The sequence below is a fragment of the Lissotriton helveticus genome, chromosome 4_1 (genome assembly GCF_964261635.1).
Source record: "Lissotriton helveticus chromosome 4_1, aLisHel1.1, whole genome shotgun sequence".
NCBI classification, from domain to species: domain Eukaryota; kingdom Metazoa; phylum Chordata; class Amphibia; order Caudata; family Salamandridae; genus Lissotriton; species Lissotriton helveticus.
In genome coordinates, this window is record NC_136063.1 from 1,903,298,027 (window position 1) to 1,903,313,927 (window position 15,901).

General features: G+C 43.7%; 1 protein-coding gene across 1 annotated transcript in view; it reads right to left on the bottom strand.

Annotated features, from left to right (window-relative positions):
• Positions 1 to 12,410: 12,410 nt before the first annotated feature.
• Positions 12,411 to 15,901, bottom strand: part of FRMD7 (FERM domain containing 7) — a 361,948-nt gene continuing 358,457 nt past the window's right edge. The window contains exon 12 of the mRNA XM_078686317.1: positions 12,411 to 13,648. Within this exon, the coding sequence (XP_078542443.1) occupies positions 12,587 to 13,648 (1,062 nt within the window). The 3' untranslated portion in view covers positions 12,411 to 12,586. The remainder of the gene's footprint in view (positions 13,649 to 15,901) is intronic.

The following is a 15,901-nucleotide window of genomic DNA, read 5'->3' on the forward strand; positions in this document are numbered from 1 at the left end:
TACAGTCTATCTCTAGTGGTGGCTTGAGTCCCACTATTATCACATCATATCATCTCATGAGCATATATAAAGTGCACATTAACACCTGAGAGTACTTGTTGCTGAATAGCATATTTTTTTGGTTATCCAAGTAAATAACACTGATTGTATAGACCTTGGAAGGAATAAAGGCTGAGTGGCCGCACCAGGATTCAGACATGTGAGAGAGTGGTCAAACACATTTTCCTCAAGTGGATTACTTCATTTAATAAATCACCAGACTAATACAATCTGTATTGGTTCTTCAACACACCTATCATTGCAAACATCACGATGGAGACTTGAATGTGACTGTAATCAAACATTATCACTGTGGGCACTTAAACATCACTATAATCGCATAATATCTCTGTGAGAAACTTGTACATGACTATAATCACTCACTACAATGCTATCTCTAAGCATCCGATTATTCACACGCTATCTCTGTGGGGACCTGGACATGTCTATAATCACACACTATCTCTGTGGGGACCTGGGCATGTCTGTATTCACACACATTCTCTTTGGCAACTGGAGTAATACTATAGTCACACACTATCTCTGTGGGGACCTTGGCATATCTATAATCACACACTATCTCTGTGGGGACCTGGGCATCTCTATAATCACACACTATCTCTGGGGGGACCTGGGCATCTCTATAATCACACACTATCTCTGTGGGGACCTGGGCAGGTCTATAATCACACACTATCTCTGTGGGGACCTGGGCATGTCTATAATCACACACTATCTCTGTGGGGACCTGGGCATGTCTATAATCACACACTATCTCTGTGGGGACCTGGGCATGTCTATAATCACACACTATCTCTGTGGGGACCTGAGCATGTCTATAGTCACACACTATCTCTGTGGGGACCTCAACATCTCTATAATCACACACTATCTCTCTGGGGACCTGGGCATGTCTATAATCACACACTATCTTTGTAGGGACCTGGGCATGTCTATAATCACACACTATGTCTGTGGGGACCTGAGCATGTCTATAATCACACACTATGTCTGTGGGGACCTGGGCATGTCTATAATCACACACTATCTCTGTGGGGACCTGAGCATGTCTATAGTCACACACTATCTCTGTGGGGACCTCAACATCTCTATAATCACACACTATCTCTCTGGGGACCTGGCCATGTCTATAATCACACACTATCTCTGTAGGGACCTGGGCATGTCTATAATCACACACTATCTCTAAGGGGACCTGGGCAGATCTATAATCACACACTATCTCTGTGGGGACCTGGGCATGTCTATAATCACACACTATCTCTCTGGGGACATGGGCATGTCTATAGTCACACACTATCTCTGTGGGGACCTGAGCATGTCTATAGTCACACACTATCTCTGTGGGGACCTCAACATCTCTATAATCACACACTATCTCTCTGGGGACCTGGCCATGTCTATAATCACACACTATCTCTGTAGGGACCTGGGCATGTCTATAATCACACACTATCTCTCTGGGGACATGGGCATGTCTATAATCACACACTATCTCTGTGGGGACCTGAGCATGTCTATAGTCACACACTATCTGTGTGGGGACCTCAACATCTCTATAATCACACACCATCTCTCTGGGGACCTGGGCATGTCTATAATCACACACTATCTCTGTAGGGACCTGGGCATGTCTATAATCACACACTATCTCTGTGGGGACCTGAGCATGTCTATAATCACACACTATGTCTGTGGGGACCTGGGCATGTCTATAATCACACACTATCTCTGTGGGGACCTGGGCATGTCTATAATCACACATTCTCTTTAACAACCATGGTATTACTATAGTCACAAAACATCTCTGTGGGGACTTGAGCATTCCTGTATTTACAGGCAAGCTCTGTTTTGGCTTGAGCATCATCTGCTTCACATTCCCTGTATGGGGCTTTGTGAATACTAATACGTAGTAAAGTTAGACTTTTGGTCTAAGTTTACATTGTTGAAACTGAAAAGTAGAAAAGTTATATTTTTTGTCTAAGTTTACCATTGTGAATTTTGCCCTATTTTAATGAAGACTTAAACACAGTCATCTTCATGAACTATATCTGTGGGGACTTAAACATCGCTATAATAACACACTATCTTTGTAACAGCTTGAAAAAAAACTATAATAAAACACCATCCTTATGGGAACTTGAACATCACTATAAAAACATATCATCTCTGTGGGGACGTGAGCATTCCTGTAATTAATGGGGACGTGAGCATTCCTGTAATTAAACACAAGCTCTGTTTTGACTTGAAGCAGTAGGGGGTGCCAGGAGGCACAGGGTTAAGACGGATTTGCATATAGCTGGGTATGAACTGGGGTGACAAAGTGAGCTAAAGAACGATGATGGATTCAACCCAGATCTGTGACTGGGGGTGAGCGACAAACATTTCAGCACTCCGTCCATAATCTCCTTGTGTTTGATTTGTTTGTCCTAAGTTGGCAGGGTAGGCCCAGATGTGGGGTCCTTGCTCACTTTGTCACTGGATTCAAGCTGGTGGTTGATGAGGGGTGTTACCCTGAAACTGGTTGCAGGATGCTTGTTTACAGTCTCGGGAAGACCTGGCTTGGCAGTTTGGGTTGGACTGTTCCCAATGAGGCACAGGGTCAACACTGATTTGCATATAGCTGGGTCAGAACTGGGGTGGTGAAGTGAGCTAAAGAACAAGGATGGATTTAATCCAGATCCGTGACTTGGAGTGAGTGAATAAAAAGTTTCAGCACTCCGTCCATCATCTCCTTGTGTTTGCTTCGACTTGATCAGCTTAACAATCTCTGAATGGGGCTTGGTGAACATTGAAAAGAAGTAAAGTTAGACTCCTGGTCTAAATTTACCTTTGTGAATCGGGCCCTATTTTAATGAGGACTTAAACACAATCACCTTCATGCACTATCTCTGTGGGGACTTGAACAACACTGTAATTACACACTATCTCTGTGGGGACTTAAACATCACAATAATAACACACCATCTCTATGGGGACTTGAACATCTCTATGATAACACACCATCTTTGTGGGGACTTGAACAACACTGTAATAACACACTATCTCTGTGGGGACTTGAACATGACTATAATAACACACCATCTCTGTGGGGACTTGAACATCATTATGATAACACACCATCTTTGTGGGGACTTGAACAACACTATAATAACACACTATCACTGCGGGGACTTGAGCATTCCTATAATTACACACAACCTTGGTGTGGACTTGAACATCATTAGCTTCACACTATTTATAATGGAATTTAAGCTTTGAATGTACACACTATTTCTATGGAGACTTAAACACAATGATCTTCACCTACTACCTCTGTGGGGACTTGAAAATCTATTTTGGCAAAAATGTAAGCAGCTAATTAAGCCCTGGGTTCCACTTGACCATATTCCTTAATTCCATGTTAGTTCCCTTATCTCCTAAGATTGTATGCACTAATAAATAGGGTAAATATAGTATTAAGACTCTTTCTTTAAGCATGATATGATATTTTTCGGCACATTAACATACTCGTCTTAAATGTATACACCTAGTATATATGCAGCAATTCATATATGAATATAATATAATGTTGCTTGTGTATATTGTTGATAAAATAAACATTTAGCCATGTGTCTTTGACTGTATTCAATCACAACTACTGTTAGGGACTAGGTCCCCACAAGGATGGTAGCACATGTTCAAGTCCCCACAAGGATGGTGCTGTGCGCACGATTAAATAACAATATATTTGCAAATTTGAAGCAGGATCCTGTATCCTGATTTTTTTCTTAACATTTTTCTGTTATTAGAGTGTTGTAAAAACATTGGGAAAGGTTAGTCCCCACAAGGCTGGTATTCACACATAGTCCCCACAAGGATGGTAACACGTGTATGCGTGTGTGTGTGGCTGTGTGTGTGTGTGAGGTGTGTGTGTGGTGTGTCTGTGGGGTGTATGTCAGAGGTGTGTGTGTGTGTTGGGGGAAGGTGTGTGTGTAGGAGTGAAGTAAATGATTAAGGTAAAGAGAATGAGTGAGGGAGCAAAGGAAGGGAACAGAGGGTAAGGGAAGTAAAGAATGGGGACTGAAAGAAGTTGAATGTGGGAGGGGAAATAGGGAAAGGGTATTAAACATGGAGAATATGAATAAGTGAGGAAAGCAGAGTAAAGAAACAGGAGGGAGGTAGGTTGAGAAAATAGTAGTGAGGTTAAAGCAAAGGGTGATGACAAACTACATTTTTTTAGTCACACTTACCATATAATAAATGTAACTTTAATTACATTATTTTACTACATTTTGTATCTGTAAAGAGAGAAGAAAAAATAAGTTATAATTAGTAAAATATGTATTTAAAATTAAAGATACAAATGAAGAGGTTAAACATCATAACAGTGTATTTAGAAATAAAGTAAGGTAGAAGGACAAAAAGAGGGAAAAATAAATAGAAGGAGATCAAATTACTAAGAGTAAGGCATATAGATTCACTGACAGAAAGGAAGAGAAGAAGAGAAAAATGAACTGAAGGTAAGAAAGATACTAAAAGAATATGAGTTAGCAAAACTAAATCAAGAAACAGGAGTAAGTAAAAAGATAATAACTGAGAGGGAAAGGGGTCTAATAAAGGATGCATTTAGAAGAATGAGTACCTACACACTGGTACTTATATCACCCACACAACACAACAACTCTATTTATTTAAAATTTTATATAGTGCGTAGTTACCCTCGGGCATCCCAGCGCTATGCAGAGCTACCCTACCTCTAAGCACTTTAAATTATTATTTTACTGTTTCATTGGGTTTTCCCCATGTGTGAGGGGGGGGTGAGGTGTGTGTGTGTGTGGGATGTGTGGGGTGTGTCTGTGAGGTGTGTGTGTGTGTGGGGGGGTGAGGTGTGTGTGTGTGGGTGTAGGTGTGTGGGGTGTGTGGGTGTGGGTGGGGGTGTGGGTGTGTAAGGTGTGTGTGGGTGTGGGTGTGTGGGGTGTTTGGGTATAGGTGGAGGTGTGGATGTGTGAGGTGTGTGTGAGGGGTGTGTGAGTGTGGGGGGTATGTGTGTGGGATGTATGTGTGTGTGTGGGATGTGTGGGTGTGTCTGTGAGGTGTGTGTGTGTGGGGGGAGGTGTGTGTGTGGGATGTGTGGGGTGTGTCTGTGAGGTGTGTGTGTGTGTGTGTGTGTGTGGGTGGGGGGTGAGGTGTGTGTGTGAGTGTGGGTGTGTGGGGTGTGTGGGTGTGGGTGTGGATGTGTAAGGTGTGGGTGTGGGTGTGTGGGGTGTTTGGGTGTGGGTGTGTGAGGTGTGTGTGGGGGGGGTGGGGGGTATGTGTGTGGGATGTGTGTGTGTGTGGGATGTGTGGGTGTGTCTGTGAGGTGTGTGTGTGTGGGGGGGAGGTGTGTGTGTGGGATGTGTGGGGTGTGTCTGTGAGTTGTGTGTGTGTGTGTGTGGGTGGGGGGTGAGGTGTGTGTGTGAGTGTGGGTGTGTGGGTGTGGGTGTGGATGTGTAAGGTGTCGGTGTGGGTGTGTGGGGTGTTTGGGTGTGGGTGGAGGTGTGGGTGTGTGAGGTGTGTGTGGGGAGTGTGTGGGTGTGGGGGTGTAGGGTTATGTGTGTGGGGTGTGTGTGTGTGTGTGTGAGATGTGTGTGTGTGTGAGGAGTGTGTGTGAGGAGTGTATGTGTGGGTGTGTGTGGGTGTGTGTGTGGGGTGGGTGCGTGTGGGTGTGTGTGGGATGTACTTGTAGGTACCTAAATCAGCCACAGAACCCAAAAGCTCTTTTCAGAGCTACCCTACCTCTGATCACTCAAAATGATTATTTTACACAAATTTTTTTCACTATTTTCCCCCATGGTACGCTCCCCGGTACGCTCCCCGGTGCGCGTACCGGGCGCTCCCCCCGCGAAAATCGGAATTTTTTTTTACATTTTTTTTGTCCCGCAGGACCCTTTTATGGCCCCCACATCACACCTAGCGGGTCAGGGGGGGTCTACCCTGCCCCCTTTTGGTTATTTCCCCCTTTGTTTTTGCCACCTCTTGTGTCTCGATCCTACCGAGACACAAGATGGCGGCCGCTCCGGACTGTTTCGAATGTTGACAGACACCCGAGAGCCAATCAGCTTTCCGCGCGCGAACTCGCGGTGCGCGCCGGGAGCGCTCCCCGGTGCGCGTATCGGGGCGCGCCTATAGATATATATATTTTTTTTAACCTAAATTACTCAAAATCCACTGGATCACATATCTTGAGACATAGCAAAGGCACATCGGGCTACCAGTCCCTACAATTTTGCCAAGTTTCGTGGGAATCCATTCAGCCGTTCGGGCTAAAAGTGAGTCCAACCGCCCTATGGAAATTAACATGGGGAAAACACGTTTTGGGACCCCCCTTTTATCTCGACCCCCGCTTGACGAATCCCCCCCAAAACTTTCAGAGAAGGAGCGGACCACCGCGAGGCAAATTTGAGGAAAATTACAGGCAGATCCCTCAATCTGCGCCAAAGTTATTCCCAATAGAATGTTGCGGATTCCCTATGGAAAACAATCCTAACTATAACTACCTACTGGCGACCCGTCCCGATGTTGTCCGGGTATGAAATAGAATGTGTGTAATGTGTGTATTCAGATACGGTCATTCGCGTGTTCCCCCGCTTGAGGCCCAGCTGCAGCCCTGGTTAATGTTAGCAGGCGTGTGTCCCCCTGCTTGAGGCCCAGCTGCAGCCCTGGTTCATGTTAGCAGGCGCATGTAATTAGTATAGTGATCCCCGCCTGAGCCCGGCTACAGCCCTGGCTGATGTTAGCAGGCCCGTGTAATTTAGTTTAATGGGATAGTTCAGTAACTCTGCGCATGAGAGGCTGCAGTAATTGTCCCCGCAGAAACGCTCAGTCGCGTGTGCCCCCGCTTCAGGGCCAGCGGCGACCGTCTAACAATTAGAATTGTGTGAGACTTGAATGATTGTTTCCCGCTGTTCCTATTTTATTATGACCCACACCGACGCTCTTCGGCCCGAGTGCTTTTTAGACGCACCCAGGCCAAGCCGCACACTGCGTTCGGCTCTTTCAGACGCGCCAAGGCACACATTGCATTCGGCACCCCCAGTATGTGTGAGACAACAGGCAGTCCCCGAAGGGAGTCTTGCGAATGGTTACTTACCACGCTTCGAGGTGAACGCCTTTGTGACGCCCCCAGCACATGGCCACAGCAGACAATCTGTGTAATGTACGACCCAGATGGCATGAAGTGCGGAACGTAGCACATGCCCCCAGTGTTTGTCACGCCCCCAGCGTGCCCCTTGATGCGGCGCAATTGCGTAATTGGTGCTTCATATGGCATGAAGGGCAGACACACGCCCACAGCGTGGACACACGCCCACAGCGTTTGTCACGGCCCACAGCGTTTGTCACAGCCCCAGCGTGTCACGCCCCCAGCGTGCCCCTTGATGCGGTGCAATTATGACTCACATGGCATGAAGGGCGGAACGTACCACACGCCCCCAGCGTTTGTCACACCCCAGCACACGCCCACAGCAGAACGCAGACACACCCACAAGGGACTACTTTGCTGGCACAGTTCTTTTACCTTTTAAATGTATATGGTGGCCGTCTGCATAGCCTATGTCCTTCTGCTGCAACTGCCCTTTCCAACGCTGTATTGGATGTTGTGATTGGTGCTGTGGTTACTGAGATTACCCGCCTCAAAGGTTTGGGCTCTCTCTTTATAATATTAGTATGGATATATATATATATATATATATATATATATATATATATATATATATATATATATATATATATACCTGATTACACCTGATTACACAACATATCGTGCCATTCTGTTTAAACATAAACAAGCTATGAAATGACAAAGAAAAAAAGAAAAAAGAAAAAATATATATATATATACATTTATATGTGTGTGTATTTATATAAGTATATATTCATATACAGTATTAAATATTAGGGGACTTTATTTAATTTACAATATATTAATGTTATATATCTTAATATTTGTTTTACTACTTTAAACTTTATGTATGTTAAAAAATCGATATTTATGTATGTTTTCAAAGGATATTAGTGTCAACAATATTTTTTTCCTGATATTGATTGTTTTTTGCACTTGCTATTTTAAGTACAGGAACCCAATACTGTGGTAAGCGATTTTTTTGACACAATATGTAAATTATATTTTTTACCACAATATTGCTTCAATTATCCGTATTGCAGCAGCTTTCTATTGTTACAGATGGACGGTCTGTGCAGCTGGGCTTGTGTTAGCTTGGGCTCGGTGTTAGATGCCATTTCGCTACTTCTAATTTCACCTCAATTAAAGAACATGTATCTGGTCTTAAGGTCAACAAACAGAGATTTTTCTCTTCACAGAAAAATGTATCTTTCCTTGTCTAAACTGCACAAACTGCATATACATGCTTAAAAGTGATGTGGTATATCATCCAGAAAATATAAAGCTACAATAGTTTATAGCATATCAAGTAATGTGAGTTATGTATAAGAGCAACGTTTTTGACGTATTCAAATAATATTGTTGGTATGACTGGCTTGAGAACAAATATAGGATAATTTACCTGTATTCGAATTTTCTAGAACCTACCCATTTAACCATAACGGAGGCGGAATTGGGCAGACTGATTATTGCCAAGGCACGTAAATGAAAAGCACATGATGCCACTATTGTTCAAGTCAAGAGCCCACAGGAAGTTTTGATAACGAAACCAGAACATGACCACTGACCTGCAGAGGTGTTAACAGTGCAGAAAGAGGAAAGAGTGTAGAAATGTGGAACTTGTAACTCCCTCAACGGGAAATTAAACAATAGGTTATATTATATTAAAGCGTATTGGCGTGTAATGCATTGCTGTACGTTTTTATTTGCAACTAGACTGACATTTTTTTCTTGTATGTGATTATATATTTGCTAGTATTACATGTGATTTCCCTTGTGAAGAAGAGTTTATGTCTTCGAAACGCATCAGGAATGAATATGTTCTTATACTCAAAGAACGTATTAAAAGGATAATAAATGTCTAAATGACCAGGAGATGATTAATTAAAATGAACATGCAAATATTAAAAAACGTTAAATATATTTGAAGTGGCAAGTTCACATGAGTGAGAAATGTATAAGGTTGAAAGCTGCCCAATCTTGACAAAAGTTCTGAAGTGAATATGGCGCACTTAGCTTTTGTCGTGATCTCGAGCAAGCAGTCCACGGAGAGCATGGTCAGACAACTGCTCCTCTCTTCCGTCTCTTCTTCACCCACTGTTGGTGCACCACTCCGGCTTCCTGGTGGTGCCAACTTCTGCACCTAAGTCTTCATGTAACAGCGATAACTTGTCTTCATATAGTACTTAATAACTCAGTAAAGACGTTCAAGGGTCTACACGTAACACACATTAATACCAAATGTAATTCTATTCGATTTCTCAGCCTCAGAAGAGCGAACGGCGCAGTTGCCCCTTTCAGGTTTCCAACTTGTACCCTGCAGGTCACATACATTACAGTAGTGAATGCTTTACTCAATTCTTAATAATACTGGCTCATTTTCACCACTACTTAACTTCCCATGCCCCTCTCCCTCGCTTTCAGACCAGCTCTCCTCCAATCCCTGTTTACTGATGTTCGGTCCTGCGCTGTACTAACATACCAGTGAGCTGCAGATCTGATTCTCATCTGATTATCCTGAGGTATATGAACATGGACCTTCTATCTGCTCCTTCTCTTCAATGTCCATGGTCCTGTACACTACATTGCTCCAGTCCGCATCCTCTCATGATGGTATAGCCCGGTTCTCACTTGCACAAGCACCTTGATGTACACAAGGGCCCCGCAGAGTACTTTCAGCCCCATCTGCCTCTTCACTGCCCTGTATCCCGGCTTCTCACCTTTTGTACAGTCTGGTTCACTCTATCCATTGGTATGGCCCTGATTTCTCCTGCATGAGCACCTTGATCTACATAAGCAGGTGGGAGAGCATGGTGAGGCGAAAGCCCAACAGTTGTTGGTGGTAGCTCATTATTGTTACAATGATCAGGGGTATTACCTCGAAACCGGTCCCAGGATGCTTGTTTCCGGTCCAGGGAAGACATGGCTTGGCAGTTCGGGCTGGACTGTTCCCGTAAGGGACAGGGTCAAGGCTGATTTGCATATAGCTGTGTCTGAACTGGGGTTGTGAAGTGAGCTAAAGAACGATGATGGATTCAGCCCAGATCTGTGACGGGGGGGGGGGGGGGCGCTCCATCCTTTATCTCCTTGATTTTGATTTGTTCTTCCTAAGTTTGCAGGGTATGCCCAGACGTGGGTTCCCTGCTCACTTTGCCACTGAATTCAAGCTAGCCTGGCTGATGAGGGGTATTACCCCGAAACCAGTCCCAGGATGCTTGTTTTCGGTCCGGAAAATACATTACTTGGCTGTTCGGGCTGGACTGCTCCCATATGGCACAGGGTCAAGGCTGATTTGTATATAGCTGTGTCTGAACTGGGTGGCGAAGTGAGCTAAAGAACGATAATGGATTTAACCCAGATCTGTGACAGGTGGTGAGTGTCTGAAAAGTTTCAGTGCTTCGTCCATCATCTTGTGTTCGCATCATGCCCTGACCACATAATTAGGCCTTTGTAGTGAAGGCTGGGATGCCTTGGCAGTGCCACTCACTCACTGTATAGGGGAAATTGTCACCACTGACACTTGATGTCTGCAACAAAGCAATGGCTGAGGGCGGTGGGAAGTGAGGGTGTGGAGGGGTGACATTAACGTTCCCATATCAAGACTACAAAATTGACTCCACATTTCAATGCATGTAGGCTTATGGAATTACTGGTGAATCACATGCTTATTTGCTATAACGAGGTCCATGAAAAAAGGACAGAGCCAATGACATTAGCTCTGGCAGCAGCATAAGCTGTCACTCGCCATATCTAAAGAAGAGATACTGGGCATGTGATCTAAGGACAGGAATTCCTAAAGAGAATAGCAGAAGACACCAGGGACTGTATTACAAATAGTTCCCTGGGGGCATAACAAGCATGAGCGCCTGCTTTTTGCGCCCCCACGAACCTATGGATTACAGAAGGGGCCACAGGAGCTTGTGCTGCCCCTTTATAACACTGCCAGCGCTACCTTGAGAGAGCATTCCCTCATTTGCATGGGGGTGAATTAGTATAATTATAATTTGTATGGTGTATTATGTATTTGGCCACTGAGGCAAACATGCCCTTAGGAGGCGAACTGACAGTGCACCACAAAAAGGTGAGGCACTGTCAGTGTGCCCCGAGAAAAGCCATCTGCAAACGGGAAAGAGGGTCCCATGAACCCTGCAGACAACCCCTTGCAGGCTTGTGCAGGTACTCATTGCACATGCCGGCAGGGGGGATCTCTCGCCCCTAGTCAATCTGCAGGCAGGTTGCCATCTGCACTGTAAAAGATGAAGCAGCTTTGAACAGCCACTCCATATTTCACTGAATGCGCTGCCTTTGGCACCGCAGTCATCATAATAGGGTGCACTGTCCCTGTTTGCACATCTGTTTAAAGGTGAGCTGTGGCGTAAACAAGGAAAGTGTGCCCTATTAGTAATAAGGGCCCAGATCTTCATGTCAAGTTTGTGACCAGACCTAGAGATCACAGTATGACACTGAAGGGTACAAGTTGAATCATAAAATATTTGTTATGAAAAGTACATAGAACAACAAGCCAATAGAAGTAGTGAAGCCAAAACAGTAACACAATTTAAAGAAAGCTGATATGTGATATTGAAATTGAGAGTAACGCTGCTGTTAATGCATGGGAAGTCTAGAAAAATGAACAAAGAAATGGGACAGGGTGTGTCTAGCGGTTGCTGCTCAAACAGAGGTTTACTTTTCATTATCGCAGCCAATGGAACATTTTCTCATTATAGCAAAGCGCGTTTTCTTAAAAAATGACGAATTTATAATCCAATGTTCTTTGTGTTCAGATAAATTAATATTTTAAAATCATTATTTTCTTTGTAAATTATTTACAATTGTTATAATTTTCACAAGTTTTCTCAATTCTGCTTTAATATGTAAATGCATCCCAGGCTCCATATTTCTGTAATGTTTGTTGCGAATATATCTCTTTTTCCCGCAGTCTTTTCCCCCGCATGGATTCACAACGCGTTCGATTCCGCATACCATTACTCTGCAAGTCGGAACAACAACTTGTGGAGGGGGGGGGGGGGGCGCTGGATGTTGGAATAGTATAACTTGCTACTCCAGCTCCAGTCTGTGCGGACACTAGGGAAGATGTTGGATTTTAAGTCCAACCCCCCCCCCCCCGCGAGTCGTTGTTCCGACTTGCGGAGTAATGGTATGCGGAATCACAACGAGGTCGTTGTAATGACCGCGTTGTGATTCCATGCGTGAAAAAAGTTTAGTTATGAACGTTGTTTACCGTTTGTTGCTACCGACAAGAATAGCAAATCCCTTTGCATACATTTGTGTTTTGAGAACTTTTATTTTTAACTACCATCCTTATTACACTTTAGTCTAACTAAAGAGTCACCAAGTTTTAATCTGCCTTTCTACTTGGATGGGCTAGGTTGAAAAGTAATATGAAGATGGCCGAGATGGTCTGTCTTGGCTGCCATGTGTTTTGGGCTGAACATCTTCCTCGACATCGCCAAGTTGAAGACTACCTGAGGACAAGCGGACTCTAGCTATTTGCGACTTTACATTTTTACCAAACAAAGAGTAATAGAAGGGGTTCAGGACTTCCGACTCGGAGTCGCTGGACTCTGTCCCGCTGTAGACATATCGCTCCGTTGCTCTCTGAACTCCTGTTGCATCTGTTGGAAGTGGGAGTGCTTGTTTTGCCAGTGCATATCTTTGCCTTCTGCTAAGAGGTGGGCAGTACCCCAAGGGTCTGAACTCTGACCCGGAATGATAAACAATAGACTTCATGTCTGACTGACTCCAGGAGCGTTTGGTCTGTTGCCCTTGAAAATCTAGGGGATTTGCGTGCATGGTCCTACTTTCATGTTCTGTTTCCACGTAGGTGCTACTGTCGCTACTACAACTTGTCCTTCGTTGATTTGGTTGCTGGTACTGATTTTCTGAGGCCACATATTCACCCATGTAGGAAAGATTTGATGGACTAGGGAAAGGGCAACTATTCAATTTCAATATTTCGTCAGGTACAGCTGATGTACGTCTTGGAGCTGGAGGTGGCTTGTCCAGATAAAAGAAGACTGGAGAGGCAGTTGTGTGGTGCTGGTGTCTTGCAGAGCTTCGTTTGGAACGGGCATCTGTGCAGGTTTGTTGGGGCGTAACCTCTTTCATGCTCCCCACACACAAGCTTTTAATGTTCCCTTCACACGTGCTCTGGACTTGAGGAAAGGGCGGCATGTTCCGGGGTCTGTGTTTTATAACTCCGGCATAGTTTGTCTCAGGGTAGATAAATGCAGGGATTGAAGCATTACTAGTAGATTGGTGGAAACATTCTGGCCCTGCTTCAGGTAGGGAGCGCTCGAGCTCTGATGCAAATGTTATTTCAACAGAAGAGTTCCTTCGTCTACTATCCATCATTGGCTCCCAGTACTCGCTAGTCACACTTCTGGAGCACCGCTTGCTGGTATACACAAGTCTTAGGTCATTAACCTGGTGAAAAAGACAGAACAGTTATGTTAGATAGGTTAGTGAACACTCATGCTGGCTCAGCGACTGAACATTTTGTAGCTTTCTGAAGGACCACCCGCTGTATTAGCCAAAAAAGATAGCATACACATAACCAAGTAAAGCATGAGTTAGTCTTTATTTGCAGCAGTGTTGGCATTAGTTTTAACATATATTCTGAAGTCCACCTCTTTTTGAATGACTGTGCATTTAATGTACAAGCCCTACAGCACAGTCATTGTAGTAGGATGAGAGAGAAGAGCATAGCTCGTGCCTGTAGAAGGTTGAGAATTTCAAGCTCAGAAATGTGTTCCCATAGGGTTACGCTAATATTGAAAATACATTTTTCACTCTCCAAGGATTACCAAAGGAACCCAGGGATACTAGTGTACTCCAATGTGTTCTGTTCATGCTTGCAGAATGTTCAGTGAACGAAAAATGTGTGTCTTTCTAGAGTCTTAAACTCAGTGCAAGGGATATGTGAATATAAACTTATGTGTGTGGTTGTCACAGGCTTTGCAGTCTTGCCCTCTCAAGAAATTGCAAACTCCCGCTCCTATCCTTGAAATGAGGAATTTGGGAATTGAGCCATGCTGACTGATAATTGCATTTGTAAGTGGTTTTTACCAACATAAAATTACACCAAAGCTGAACCAGTAACTATTTTGTGACCCTTCCGTGCATTTAGGTACATCAGATACATTGTGAATCAAGCCCTGTTGCATTTTCTATGCAATTCAGTGATATACTCTGGTTCTGGTTGCATGTACATGTCAGGGTGGACCTTAAGATCTTATTCCTCACATTTAATTTATTTAATGGTCTTGCGATGACACAATTATGAAATAATATTCATGAGAATATCCGTTCAAGAAACTTTTGCTCCAATGCTGGTACTGCTTTATTTTCTATGGACATTATTTGGAGTCCAATCTTGATCCTGATTTAGGGAAATTAAGAGTTTGCTCATGAATTGGGATTCCATGTAGTAAGCAAGTTTTGAACTTTTTTTCTCTGCACACATTATGCCATGTAATCATTTTAATAACTTGTGAAAGGAAAACCATAATACTTTGACTTTGTAGCTCCAAAGGTGGGAATATGTCTGGTAATACCATATTTTTGCGCATTCTGAGGTGAAGAATTCATAATCGATAGGTAATCCACAACCCGCAGTATTGGTTTTTACCATTTGTGCTTTTACCTCCCCAGATAACAGGCAACTCTTAATATAGCACTAAGTGCATGCGGTGCCAGTGCAGTTGATCAATATTTCTAGCACAAACCGACACAATGAATAACTTACTTACTTTAGGAAAGTAAGGGGCATATTACCAAGGCGGCCGAAATGTGATTATCGCCGTTTTCGGCTGCTAAGCGGCGATAATTCTATCGCCCTATTAGCAAGCTGTCGCTAACAGCAGTTATCGACAGCTTGTAGGTGATAGCGAGTGGTTTGGGGCCCACTTTGCATGTCAGAGATATTTATCGCTAATGACATGCAAAGTGGGCGTACCCAACCTGTTAGCGACTGAAAACAGTCACTAACATCGCTATCGCCTATTACCAAGGCAGGCGTAGCGATGGAAATATTCGCACTAAGCGCGAATATCTCCAAAAAATAACACCTGCTCAGAATAGTTCTTAGCCATTATATCCAATAGGAGTTGGAAATTATGGCTAAATCCTCATTAGCGATAATGTGTGAATATCGCTGGATTACCAGCGATATTCACACATTTCGCCGCTAAAGCCTGAAATTTTATCGCATTTGAGATAAACGTTGCTAATAGCAAGTTATCTCTGCGATAAAATCAGGTGAAGCACGGCGATAGAAAAAATGTCGCTAAGCCCATTTAGCGATAAATATCGCTAGTTGTTGGTAATATGCCCCTATGATTTTTATTTTATTTGAATGTCACTGTTCCTGATATTGACTTACCTTGATCAGTTGCCATCTTCTGTTCATCTTACTGAGGCTCCTACATAGTTTTAGATACTATTATGAGTCTGTTTAAGGTAGAAAACTTCTATTTATGAAGATTCAATTTGATGTTTAAAGTAAGGTTTAAGGTGTTTGTGATATTTGTGTTGACACTGTAAACAGTGCGAGTTGTATGTCACACTGTTGTTGATCATCTAGTCACATTTTGGGAGGGCTGGGCCCCAGGGATGTGACTAACATTGGAGCAATTGAAGATGGGAAAGAGAGGAAGTTCATTTCTGCAAGGTGGAGGC